Source organism: Leptidea sinapis, chromosome 27 (assembly GCF_905404315.1).
Source record: "Leptidea sinapis chromosome 27, ilLepSina1.1, whole genome shotgun sequence".
Taxonomy (NCBI): domain Eukaryota; kingdom Metazoa; phylum Arthropoda; class Insecta; order Lepidoptera; family Pieridae; genus Leptidea; species Leptidea sinapis.
Window position 1 is genome coordinate 1,957,748 of NC_066291.1, and position 12,847 is coordinate 1,970,594.

At 35.3% G+C, this 12,847-nt stretch overlaps 2 protein-coding genes across 2 annotated transcripts in view; both read left to right on the forward strand.

The window, feature by feature from the left end:
* The window catches only part of LOC126972769 (fibroblast growth factor receptor 4), a 121,252-nt gene that overhangs the window by 65,448 nt on the left and 42,957 nt on the right, over positions 1 to 12,847 (forward strand). The window lies entirely within an intron of this gene.
* LOC126972841 (uncharacterized) lies at positions 6,072 to 7,536 on the forward strand. The gene is made up of 2 exons (XM_050819936.1): positions 6,072 to 6,226; positions 6,457 to 7,536. Exons 1-2 carry the CDS (start codon positions 6,146 to 6,148, stop codon positions 7,369 to 7,371), a joined length of 996 nt encoding a protein of 331 aa, XP_050675893.1. The 5' UTR covers positions 6,072 to 6,145; the 3' UTR covers positions 7,372 to 7,536.

Below are 12,847 nucleotides of genomic sequence, written 5' to 3' on the forward strand. Positions count from 1 at the left end.
CTAAACGAGTCAGCCACTAGCTAACGTACTCAAATCAAAATTGGTCACAGTAACAGCAGAAAGCAATAGTAAAGCCGGCAACGCTCCAGTAATTCCTCTGGTGTTGCAAGAGAATGTGCGCGGCGGTGATCACTTAACATCAGGTGACCCGTACGCTCGTTTGTCCTTCTCTTCCAAAAAAAAAACAGCATTAATTGCCAACAGCACTAGAATTGTGAACAAATCGCGTATCAAACTCTGCAAGTTCTCGTTTTTATGTTACAATAATGTTTTAATTTACATAAGTATGAATAGTATATTATAATATCTGAGTAATTATTTTAACATATGCTTATGTTACAGTAAGAAATTCAACTGTTGCAATTGTAGGTATGTTACAATGTTTTTTTTTCAACCGACAAATGAACTAGGCCTAAGTGTTTAATTTCTCATTTAAGTCTGTCTGTGTCACGTTCGTTGTCCAAGCAGAATTCATCAATGATTCGTTTCTATAAAAAATAAATTATGTACGAAAACTCGCTTAAGCCGATTCCACAGGGTGGGTCCCTGTGATGGTGGTCCAACAACGCGTTTTAAGCTAGAAAGTGTATGATAGGAAAATACATAGTGTAATTTTAATTGCGTTATTAAAAGAAATCAATGATTTGACAGAAATATTTTAATGCATAAGCAATTACAAGATATTTAACACAATTTAACTTTTGCTTTGCTTTGCTTTAAAGCTTATAATAATGCCTGGTCGATTGACAAAATCAGAGTGGAACCCTCTTCGTATTTATCATTTTCACTTAGAGCTCCTTTTTGTGTGTTATTCTCATTCTCAATAAGATCTTCAATTCATTGAATTTCGTTGGGTGCGACATTGTCATGAAGGGAAGAATATCCAGGAAAAACCTGCAGTATCAGGGGTTCTTGTTCTTCTGTTATTCTGTTCTGTTCCTGTCGCATATTAGGCGTATTAAATGGGTTGCAGAATTCGTATTAAGCGTTAAGAAATTTATGAAAACATGTAAACCAATTCAGATTAAAATAAGAAGTCAGTGGACAATATAAAGTTATACTCGTATATACTCCATATTTAAAATATTATTTTCTATTTTTTAGTCCGGCTTGCTATTATATAGTTAGGCGTGTTAGTTTTACTATTGTACCATAGCAAAAGTTTTCGTAATTTTAAACCGACTTCATAAAAGGAGGAGATTCGTTGGTATTTTATTGTTATGTTTGGTACCTCAGAACTTTCGACTTTGATAATTCTTATTTTATTTGATAGCTGGTGCAATAATCATATCTTGATTAAATAATTGGATTGTATAAAAATATCAAATTATTTTTATACTTTTAGTGCATATTGCACCATATTCAATGCAGCATATTCAATAACCAAAAATGGTCCTTCCAACGCCGGGTCATAAAGCTCGGTCTACGTAGTCTTGGTTGGAAACTAATGTTTCGGACTTCATCAGAGCTGAAGACTGGCCGTCGTCTAATCCAAATCTTAATGCACTGGATTATGATTTATGGTCAGTTTTAGAGAGTACGAATTGCTCTAAGCGTCATGATTATTTGGAGACCCTAAAATATTCCGTACGATGGGCAGTGAATAATTTTCCCATGGAAGGAGTGAGTGCTTCTATTGATAACTGGCATCAACGTTTAAAGGACTGTATTGCAGCCAATGGAGACCACTTCGAATAAGCTTTTTATATTTTATATTGTTTTATATTTATGTATTAAAATAACCCACTAAGTAATAAACGTATTTGGCAATAGAATTTTTTTTGTTTCAGTATTTATGGCAAGACCTAATATCTATTGTTTTGGAATAGTTTTTTTTATCTAAAAACATCAAAAGTACTTATAATTACTGTATATAAAATCGACTTCTACACCTTTACTATTACATATTCGTCGCTTTAACCGAATCGTAGAGTACAAGGCTAAAGTTATGAAAAATATTGTATAGTCAGTGTCCTTGACACCGCGTCGTGTGAATTAAATCATTTCATTATTCGTGAAAATTACGTTGACAGATATCATTACATAAATAGTTGCAGCGACATACAGGTCAAACTTATATTACTTATATAAGCTCACCATAGTTTAAAGTCAAAGTCAAAGTCAAAGTCAAAGTCAAAGTCAAAGTCAAATAATCTTTATTCAATTAGGCTTAGAATAAGCGCTTTTGAATAGTCACTATAAAATTTCTATTAAATTACGGAATCTAACATATAATGTTTGAAAAAGGTAGAGTGAGAAGAACATACAAGAAACTCAACGGCCACTGTTTTCAATCAATAGAGTATTTTACAATTGTTGTATTATGCAAAACAAATTAGTTTGTAACTCAACTCTATACTTACAATATACTATCGTATAGAGTATAGTCGAACACAACGTGCAAGAGAGAAGAACACATCTAACGAAGATACAGCAAGATTGAAAAGGAGAGCAAATCTATTGTTCCAGTAACCGATTTTGATTGACAAGTAGTAAAAAGTCAGCCACGCTTTACATTTATTATACCTTACTTAGATCCTTTCTACAAAACGTCGTGAAAACGTCGAAAAAATTGAGGTAGAATTCTAATCTCTATTTTGAGTAATGCACGTACATTAATACAAATTGATATACAAATCACGAGTGTAAGACGCACCTTGTCATGCACACTAAAGTAATAAACCTGGCCTGTTTTCATGGGTTATCTAGCATCAAGAGGATGCATCTAGACGTACACTATTAGCTAAATTCAAATACAGGCAAAGATCCTACTTTTGTCGAGTCAGCAGTAACTTTAATGAAATCGATAAGTGAGTAGGCTTAGATCTGTTTTGCACAAGCGTAGCATCGGCCAGGCACATGTTCATTAACGAATTCTTTGACTTAATTGTTAAAGCATAAGTATGTAAGTATGATATAAATAGATCTATCACTATCGGTGACAGTATTTGCTATCCGTGAGGACCTTAAATTGGCTTTTTGTCACTTTTTTTTTATGAAAATAAGGAACGAGACGAGCAGGACGTTCAGCTAATGGTTATGGATGCGCCCTACCCATTACAATGCAGTGCCGCTCAGGGTTCTTGAAACTTCTGAGCGGCACTACAACTGCGCTCGTCACCTTGAGACAAAGGATGTTAAGTCTCGTTTGCCCAGTAATTTCACTAGCTACGGCGCCCTTCAGACCGAAACACAGTAATGCTTACACATTACTGCTTCACGGCAGAAATAGACGCCGTTGTGGTACCCATAATCTAGTCGGCATCCTGTATATTATAACTATTGTACTCTGTCGGTCTTCCTATATGAATTAAATAAATAAATAAATTATATAAGGTTACTCAGTAATTTTAATGTTAAACTGCTATCTAACGCACACATTATCAAATCAAAAGTGGTCAAACAGCATCGTGCTGTCAGCTCGTCTATTCACTAGTGATATCCGCACGACCGAGCCTTGCTCGGATCTATAAGAATGTACAAAACTTGAACAAAAAAAAACTAATAGGACATCTGGATTCGAATCGGGGTCTTCTGCTTTCCGCATCACCCAATGTCCCATCTGAGCTATTATAGTCTTGTATATAGTGATTAAATTTACCTTTGTATTATAATGTTATTGTAGCTTTTAAATTACATTTTTCATATTGTCTAAATCTAGCTAGATCGATTTATCGCCCCCGAAATCCCCTGTATACAAAATTTTATGAAAATCGTTGGAGTTTCCGAGACTCAGATTAAATATATACAATTATTGCTCGTTTAAAGATATAAGAAAAGTCTATGGAGTTAACAAAATACAATATCTTTTGTTATAGTAATGCAAATATAAACCGATACCCGGAATGGTATATCCAGTTTCGAGGAAACAACAAACCAACGTTGAGAAATAGTGAGATCACTTGAACCGTTAAGTGTGTATATACGAGTATCTTTCACACGAGGCAATGCACGCATCTGTAACAATTATTTTACTATTAAGTAATCCGTTTAGTACTGGGAATAAGATTCTAATGAATAATTGTTTACACATAGCGCCTACGTTTTTATGTGAAGACACGTTCAGACTAGTAGTTCAGTAGAATTACTTACTTGTATATGCCTATTTGTATTTCTATTTAAATAAAACAGCTTAGATAACTAATACGTCTACGGCCTTACGAATTAACTTGGTATAAATCAGCTATAATCTATATATCAGCTTGGTCATAGACAGTCTCTCAAAGAAAAATTGAAAAAAAAAATATTAAGACATTGTTCATTGTCAGTACATTTATGAAAATTTTATATACGTTCACAAAAATCGTCACCTTTTTGCTCTTAATAGTGATTTTCATTATTATAATACTAGGAATAAGGGATTGCTTATAACTAATTCTAGTAGGCCTGATAAGATACATAATAGCTTTAAGGGTAAATGTATAACACTTTTACAAAAAAGTCCCTAGTGTTTAGGAATTATCTATAAATAAATTTAAATGTTTTATTAAAAAATGGCTCTGTCGTAAATCCTACTACTGCATTTTGTAAACATTTTTCATATTCTTTGCTCATTCTTAGATATAATTTTACACCAACATTATAAATAGATAGAGCCGCTTGTTAGACAACTTTCAATAATAACAATAATCGTAACTAGAATTACATTAATTAATTTGATTGTATTAAAATAAGCAATTATTTACTTTAATTTTAGTTCATAATATAGCTATTGTTTTGGAATTGTTGAAGACGGTTTTTTATTTGTAAATTTTTTTATGGTTTTTGGAGTGAAGTTATTTAGGCGAATTTTACCCGAATGTGTTTATTTGTATTTGATTTTTGTTATAAGGTTACAATGTCTTGTTGATTGTAATAAATAGAAAAAAAAACTGAGAACTTAATTTTGATGGCAATGAATGACAGTGACGACACACGCCCGGCTATGTTACGCCCGTTTGGCTGAAGTTGACTCGAGTCGACAAAGGGATCCCTATAAAAAAGAATGTTATCCTTATAAAAAAGAATAAATAAAAGAGAATTTAAGTGTGTATGTTCACCTCAAACTCGAGAAACGTTAGCCCAATTGAAATGAAAATTTGCATATACAAACGACTACTTGACCACTCCGACAACAACTTACGTAAGTGCCGGATTGGTGGCGCTGGTGGCAGTTCTTGTGAACCATAAACCAAATCAAATCAAGTGGAATGAGCTTTCTTGTGCGGTGTTTCCGGGACGATACGACATGGGTACCTTCAAACGAAGCGCGTACATCTTCCTTAAAGGCCGGCAACGCTCCTGTGATTCCTCTGTTGTTGCAAGATAATGGGGCCGGCGGTGATCACCTAACACCAGGTGACCCGTACGCTCGTTTGTCCTCCTTTAAAAACACTGAACTGCTAAATCGATTATATCAATGAATTTGAGAACCTTTATATATAAAAAGAAGCGGATATTATATTATTAGTGCGTGCATTGCATAGCTAAAAAGCATCCTTGGAACGTATTTTAACAGTAATAAACTCAGACATCAACTATACAGTAATTGTTTTCGTTTTAAATGAAAAATCTTCTAATAGAACGTGAACAAGAAAAGTCGGTAATGCATTTTTAGCATTAAAAAAATAATCATGTAATCGCTAATCCATCAGGTACCTTATAATAAGTATAATATTGGACAAACAGAACTTACTTTGCGTTATAAAACGCAAATAATCCTGCAATCCCAACAGAAAGTGTTCAATTAAGCCATTCTATATTTAAAAATATAAAGGCATTAAAATGAATTCGGTAGCTTTCTTCATATGTTCGAGTAACAATTATATGTTACATAATTTAATACATTTGTTCCGGTTTTGTTAATACCGATAACTAAGTAAAAACTTTAGTTTCCTGTATCCCAAGCTACCGAAGTAAAATAAAGTTTATTTGAGCTTTAAAGACATAAAATAGAAAAGTTTTTACTAACAACTGTGTTTAGCTTTTATAATACTACAACATCCCGAAAGGAAAAATAGTTATGTCAGCCGAGAAGAACGAAACAGTATCAGCTGATCGCATTTAACATTTTCGCCGAAGACGAATTCGGGCGAGTATCATTAAAATCATAATTCATGAAGGCCGAATCTTAGGAAGAGTCACGGAGAGAGGTGTGGAAGGCCCAATGGTATATAAGCGTAACAAATGTGGTACAGAGCATCATACAACCTCGAGACCTCCGAGAGACAACATGAAAGCATTCTTGGTAGGTATTTGTGTTCAGTGAAAGTGATCTGTGCGCTGTGACCTGTGCTGACTCGCACAGGAGTGCTTCCTCGTGTCGTGACTCACACACCCAACATTCGCGGAATACCATTCATTGTATTGTTTATCTTTTTCTGTGCCCGTGTATTCACACTGACATAGCAGATATATCACTTTCTTTACGATTTTGAATTGGCGAGGTCAGGACTAAATTGTTTTTTTGTGCTTCAGGTGTTAGCAGCCGTTGCGGCAATTGGCTCAGCGAGGCCTGAGGCTGGGTACAGCTACAATGCACCCGGCGGAGGCCACGGGGGAAGCCTAGGCGGCGGCGGCGGAGGCCATGGCATCGGAGGAGGTCTTGGTGGTGGCCACGGCGGTGGCTTCTCGTCCGGTGGCGGATTCTCTTCCGGAGGACTGAGCTCCAGCAGCTTCGGCATTGGAAGCGGCCTCGGCGGTGGAGTCGGTGGTGGATTCTCGTCTGGTGGATTCTCATCTGGTGGATTCTCGTCCGGTGGTTTCTCATCCGGTGGAGGCGGATTCGGAGGTGGCTTCGGAGGCGCCCCGATCGTCCAGAAACACATTTACGTCCATGTCCCACCCCCAGAACCTGAAGAACAACGCCCACAAATCATCAGCGGTGGCGCCATCCCCCAGAAACACTACAAGATCATCTTCATCAAGGCCCCAGCACCTCCCGCACCTGTCGCCCCCATCATCCCAGCTCAAGCCCAAAACGAAGAGAAGACCCTGGTCTACGTGTTGGTCAAGAAACCCGACGAACAGCCCGACATCACCATCCCAACTGCTGCCCCAACTCAACCCTCAAAACCAGAGGTTTACTTCATCAAATACAAGACCCAGAAGGAAGGTGGCTCCATTGGTGGAGGTTCTATTGGCGGCGGTCTTGGTGGTGGTCTTGGCGGTGGAATCGGCGGTGGCATCTCTGGCGGTAGCTTCAGCAGCGGTATTTCTGGTGGTAGCATTGGAGGTGGTCACGGAGGCAGCATCGGAGGTGGTAGCATCGGAGGTGGCAGCATCGGAGGTGGACACGGAGGCAGCATCGGCGGTGGACTCATCTCAAGCGGCCACGGCTCGTCAGGAGTCAGCACCTCGTACGGACCCCCTGGTCAGTCCGGCCCATACTAACAGCACCACGAGTGCCCCATGTGATAATCTTCGCCGGCGACGAACCTAGTTTATAAGTAGTGAAAAAAATTACGGTGCCTAAATGTATTTATGTAAATAGTAATTTTAATGTCTAATTATAGCTGTATCATAAATATTTTTGCATAAAAATATCGATAAATACTATTCAATTTTTTTATTTCCTTCAAAACTTTCACATTTGGAACTTATTTAATACTTAAGCTTCATATTAAATCCTTACAATGTTAGCTTCAAGTTTATTAAGTTAAAGGTATAGCTTATAATTTAAATCTTATAAGCAAACATGTATGCGAGAATAGAAAGAGGTTACATAATTCCGGAGACGAGTCTTAAGTGTTTCGTAGAAAGTGATATGACTGGGCAATAGTTTACGTAACAGAATGACCCCACTTGCGTAACAATATCCCATCTTTCAACACATAAGAGCTTAATTTGTTACGTAAATAGCACCCACTCTAAACAATTCGATTGCGTATACCTTGACATTTAAGTTTCCTTTTTTATTAACACGTTTAGCAACAGGGTATAACATTTTCTATTATCTGCCTAATAATTTTTTATTGTCGTATTGTTTGCTCAATAAATTTGCCTGAAATTTCGGGTGGGATTGTTTGCTTGTTAATTGCCCGGTCATTATATTTATATGCCTTGCTATTACGAGGGTAATGACACAGTTTAAAGACTGTACTTCTTACGCGATATGAAAGGACTGACTTCAATTACGCCTGCAATTGCAAGCAAACAATTTAATGGTATTGAATTAATATTATTGCAGCTGTGAGTACCAAATCTGCTTAGATTATCTGCTTTATTGCTTAGTGTAAGTTTGTGTCGACAAAATAATTTCAAAACATCTACAAAGTAATTTGCTATATATAAAACTCGTACCAAATCCTGTCACTGATACATCAACTAAATATTTCTGCCCGCGACATTTGCTCGCCTGAGATTTGGTTTGACAAGTCCGGTAAGCAATTTTTTGGTATATTGGATGAAAATGAAGAAGCCACGAGAATTGTATAAAAATTTGAGAGTGTCCAGAATGCACATATTGGGAAAATCCCAGGATGAAATGATAATATGTCTCCAAAAAGCAAAACTGTACCAAAATACTTGTGTAGAGGGTTAATTAACAATTCATAGATGAAGGGTAACGTGAACTGAGTTAATTTTGGATCGCTATAACGTTATAAAAGCAGAATAAATGGACAATAATTGGTAAGTTCTGAAATGATCCTGAATTGGACCTTACTGTACGGTGATTGCCTTACATAATATGGAGAGGCAATTTGAACAAACAACTACTTATTTATGGGATATGCTCCTGGATAGGGTTATTACTTACTCCGCCATGAAAATGCTTGAATTCATTTGTGAAGCAAATTCAATAGCTAAACCAGAAAGGGTTTGAGCACAAATACATGACAAACAAATGTTATTAAAGAAAGAACAAAGTCTAAAACTGCGCCCTAACCTAACTAATGGCCAAGTATGGAAGACATCGTACGATCCCGGGTGTTTCATCAATTAGACAGGACATGTTCCTTTAAACAAAAATAATAATCTTATAGTACTTGTAGAGCTCACGGTTCAATTAACAAAAACAAACCTAAGGACAATAAGGCAAACAAGAACTTATATGCCGTCAAAGTAGATGCGAGATGGCCTGACAAGATCTGAAGTAGTTTTTAGTTCTAGTACGACATCTGAAGCTGCACTAACAGGGTGGTTCCAATTTTCGCTAGGCAGGGAGAAAAACACAAGCAGTGAAGACGAGTGTTAATGTATATCATAAGGTTACCACGTTAACTTACACATAAATCTCAAGATATTTTCGGAGTTGTTCGGTCTACCATATACGCGGCACTCGTTCAGTGAATCCATGAAAGCTAGGAAATTCTTTTCATTTTCATCCCTTTACTATTATCTAGTTGAAATGTTATCAAAAGAAAATCAAGATTTCTGATGTCAAATAAACAGTCTTATTCTATTTATTACTGTAAATTTGTCTTTGATTTGCTAGCTCAACCTTTTCTACCAATTAATCTACTTTATCCATCCTTTATATGATCAAACCAAATACGACTCTTAAATTAAACAAATTAATAGCTTCACTAATTACGGGGAACCATCGTAATATTTACATCGGTGCTATAATTACCCATCCATTGGATGATTTGATGAGCAAAGATCATTGAACTTGCTGGACGGAACTTTCGTAAGCTTTTGACCACATTCTTTCATCTCAAAATATTAATTATCATGTTTCTGACGTGAATATCGTATGTTGTGCTTTATCACACGTGTCTCTTTCTAATTTAAATCTAAAAACAAAGATGAATATGTGTATCTTTATCGAACACTTAGAATATCACTACAATATTGAATACGTTGTATAATTTATATGAGCCCTTTTGCTCATATAAATTACGGAGATGATGCATAAGAAATTCCTGCGTTTTAAAAACATTCACAAAATCCTTTCTTAAATTTAATTAAATATATATCAACCCTCACATAATAAGTTGAAAGAATTTTAGTAAAGATTTGTATCATACCATATCAGCCACCGTAAGCCTTTTATAAAAATACGTTGAAGCACGCATGTGAACAACACAATATTGATCTAATATGTCTAATTGATTAATACATTTATATTGCTGTCCTATAACAATATCTCGTACTTAAAGGCCAGCAATATAAGAAAAACTTTGGTACAAAATCAGTTCATTTTCCAATTTAACATCTCACCATCATGTTAGCACATCATGTTAAATTTGACGAGGCGGCCATACCGTAAATTGTAACTTTTGAATCATAAAAACAACAATGAAATCATTCACTACGCTTTAAATACTTTAGACGGAGCGTTACATTAAAAAAGAATGACTAGCTTAATGTTACAAGTATATCAAAAAAGGTAGATAGGCTACAAAATTTATTTTTTGTAAAGCATGTATGATTTTGTAAGTTAGTTCTCCAATGTTCTATTTTTTTGTTCTACGTGTTTTGAATTTTATTTAGAAAGAAATTGGAGATCCCCACGTGAATTACAATAATGTAAAAATAGGTTAACATTTTAGCCAATACCGGCTTACAATACTTTGCTGCTCCAAAGCGCAACTAAAAGTATGCAGAAATTAATCAACGTATCATAAAATTGTGAGTGAGACTTTTTTGTTATCCGTTTCAGCATTTCATTAACCGATGTATAGAACGTTGTTGTTATAATGTAATACGTTTTTTTTCTAACTATCTATGGGCTGCCATATTGAATTTTTTAAAGTGACAGATAAGCGGATTCTATACTATACGGATTTGGAGTTAAAAGGCATAAAAGGCATTTATTGATTCCAAAATTGATTCCTTTAGAATTCTTTTTGATGTCATTTCTTATACTACTACCACTCCGGAAACAAACAGCGCTCTGAGAGAGAAGAAGCAGCGCAAGCAACTCTTCTAGCATTCTTTTTTTGCGCTCATTTTAATAAGTATACAATATTGTACTATCATTGTTTTTGCTATACGATAATCATAATCTAGTCCCAGGCTGTCCGATTACTTAGATATTCCGCTGTGGAGTAGTAGGACTTACGACAGAGCAATTTTTTAATAAAACATTTAAATTTATTTATAGATAAACCCTTAAAGCTATTATGTATCTTATGAAGCCTACTAGAATTATAGAATATCTACTTATTTCGAGTGTTATAATAATGAAAAGTTTTATATTCACGTACGCCTACCTATATGAATGACAAAACTAGTTCTAACTGATTTAAAAAAATGTCCAGGTTTATTACCAAGGCTCTATCTATAACATAATTTAACGATGACACGATACCAATTGCCGAACGTCGGTCGGTGTTTTTAAAACAAACGCACACTAAATTAATTATTCATCACATTCTCCACACAATAAAACATTGCTTCATGCTTGCACAACCGATGGCCATACGTGTGAATTTGTAACAATCTTACAACTCTCGCAATATCCGCTACTTTGTTCTGGCGAGATTGAATTTCGGTATTTTTTAATATCCGGTCCCAGTTCACGTTTTAGTCTATGGTTACGTATAAAAACTTTTTGGTGTGATTAAAGAGGTTATTTATACATACTAACAAGTTCAGCGTAGTACTTATACTAAGGCTGAGATTTATAGAGCGTATTTAAACTATGCTCAGATTTTGCCTACGTAAAACTTACTTAGGTTATTGTAAACTTAGTTTAATTTTAGATATCGTTTTAATAGTCATTTATGAGCTGAAATTATGCACAGTTTAAATCAAGACAGCCCAACGCATAAATAAAGTTTGCTTTATCTCGCACTCATCTGAGTTCTACGTAAGTAAATCCTGAGCAAAGTCATAGTACGCTCTATAGATCTCAGCCTTAATCTGCGTTAATTTTTTGATGTTATATTATATTTTTCAAATTTTATTTGTGTATTAATCCTAGAAGTGAGGGTTATCAAAAAAAACATGATCAATTGTTAAGTTATACTTCTTTGGGCGCGTTATGAAACAATGATGAGTGTAAAATTAATAGATGCGCGCGCATCCCTGTAACACAATAGTAACAGGTTGAAGTTGGTTCCTAAAACTTTCTGTTGTTTGCGTCATTCGTTATTTTTTTTGGCTTCTTCGTCCATTATAAGGACAGACAAAGGGTTGAAGCCCATACAGCCGTATTCATTATTTAATAATTAATTGTCAAAGCTATCTTTGCAAGATTTTTGCAAAATATTTCTTTCTAAAAACGTAGAATAGTACGAGGAATAAATCAATTTAAACATACATTAACGTTGTCCTGCCAAATGTATAGGGATTGGTTAACCGATATTTTTTTTATGAGCAAAAGTGTCGAGACGAGGAATCCGTTCACCTGATAATATGTGATAACCCTGCCCGTTACAATGTAGGACTGCTCAGGATTCTTGAAAAACTTATGAGCGACATTGCAATCTCTTACTCACCTTAAACAATAAGTGTAAAATAAACATGATAAAACATATGGTGAATTTAAGTTAAATCAAAGAAAATATATAAATTTTTCATTTTTAAAACTATAAGATAGGAACTTATGCATTAAACTGGACAAATACATCACATTATAAATCAACTTCAATTTGACGATCTTACAATCTAGGGCCTAAGTCATCCTGACCTAGCTAGAGACTAAGGGTTCGAATTCCGGTAGATGCAATCATTTATACGATGAATATCTTTATGTACGAGTCAATGATTTATTTTAGTATTTATATTGCACTAAACATGTCTTGACTGTTTCTTAAAGGCTATGCCTAGTTTGGGGCTAGATAATTTGTATGAAAGCACCTTACTGCCCACATGTTTGTATGAAAAAACCAACGCGTGTTCGGTTCGGTAAAATAAGAATGCTGAATGTCTGAGACGGCGCAGTATAAAAATAATTATCATATTATTACATGATCAT

Excerpts from the sequence above, each read along its gene's own strand:
- LOC126972841 (XM_050819936.1), top strand. The coding sequence starts at position 6,146 with ATGGTATATAAGCGTAACAAATGTGGTACAGAGCATCATACAACCTCG. Across the intron at positions 6,227-6,456 it reads ACAACATGAAAGCATTCTTG|GTGTTAGCAGCCGTTGCGGC; the intron begins GTAGGTATTTGT and ends TTTGTGCTTCAG.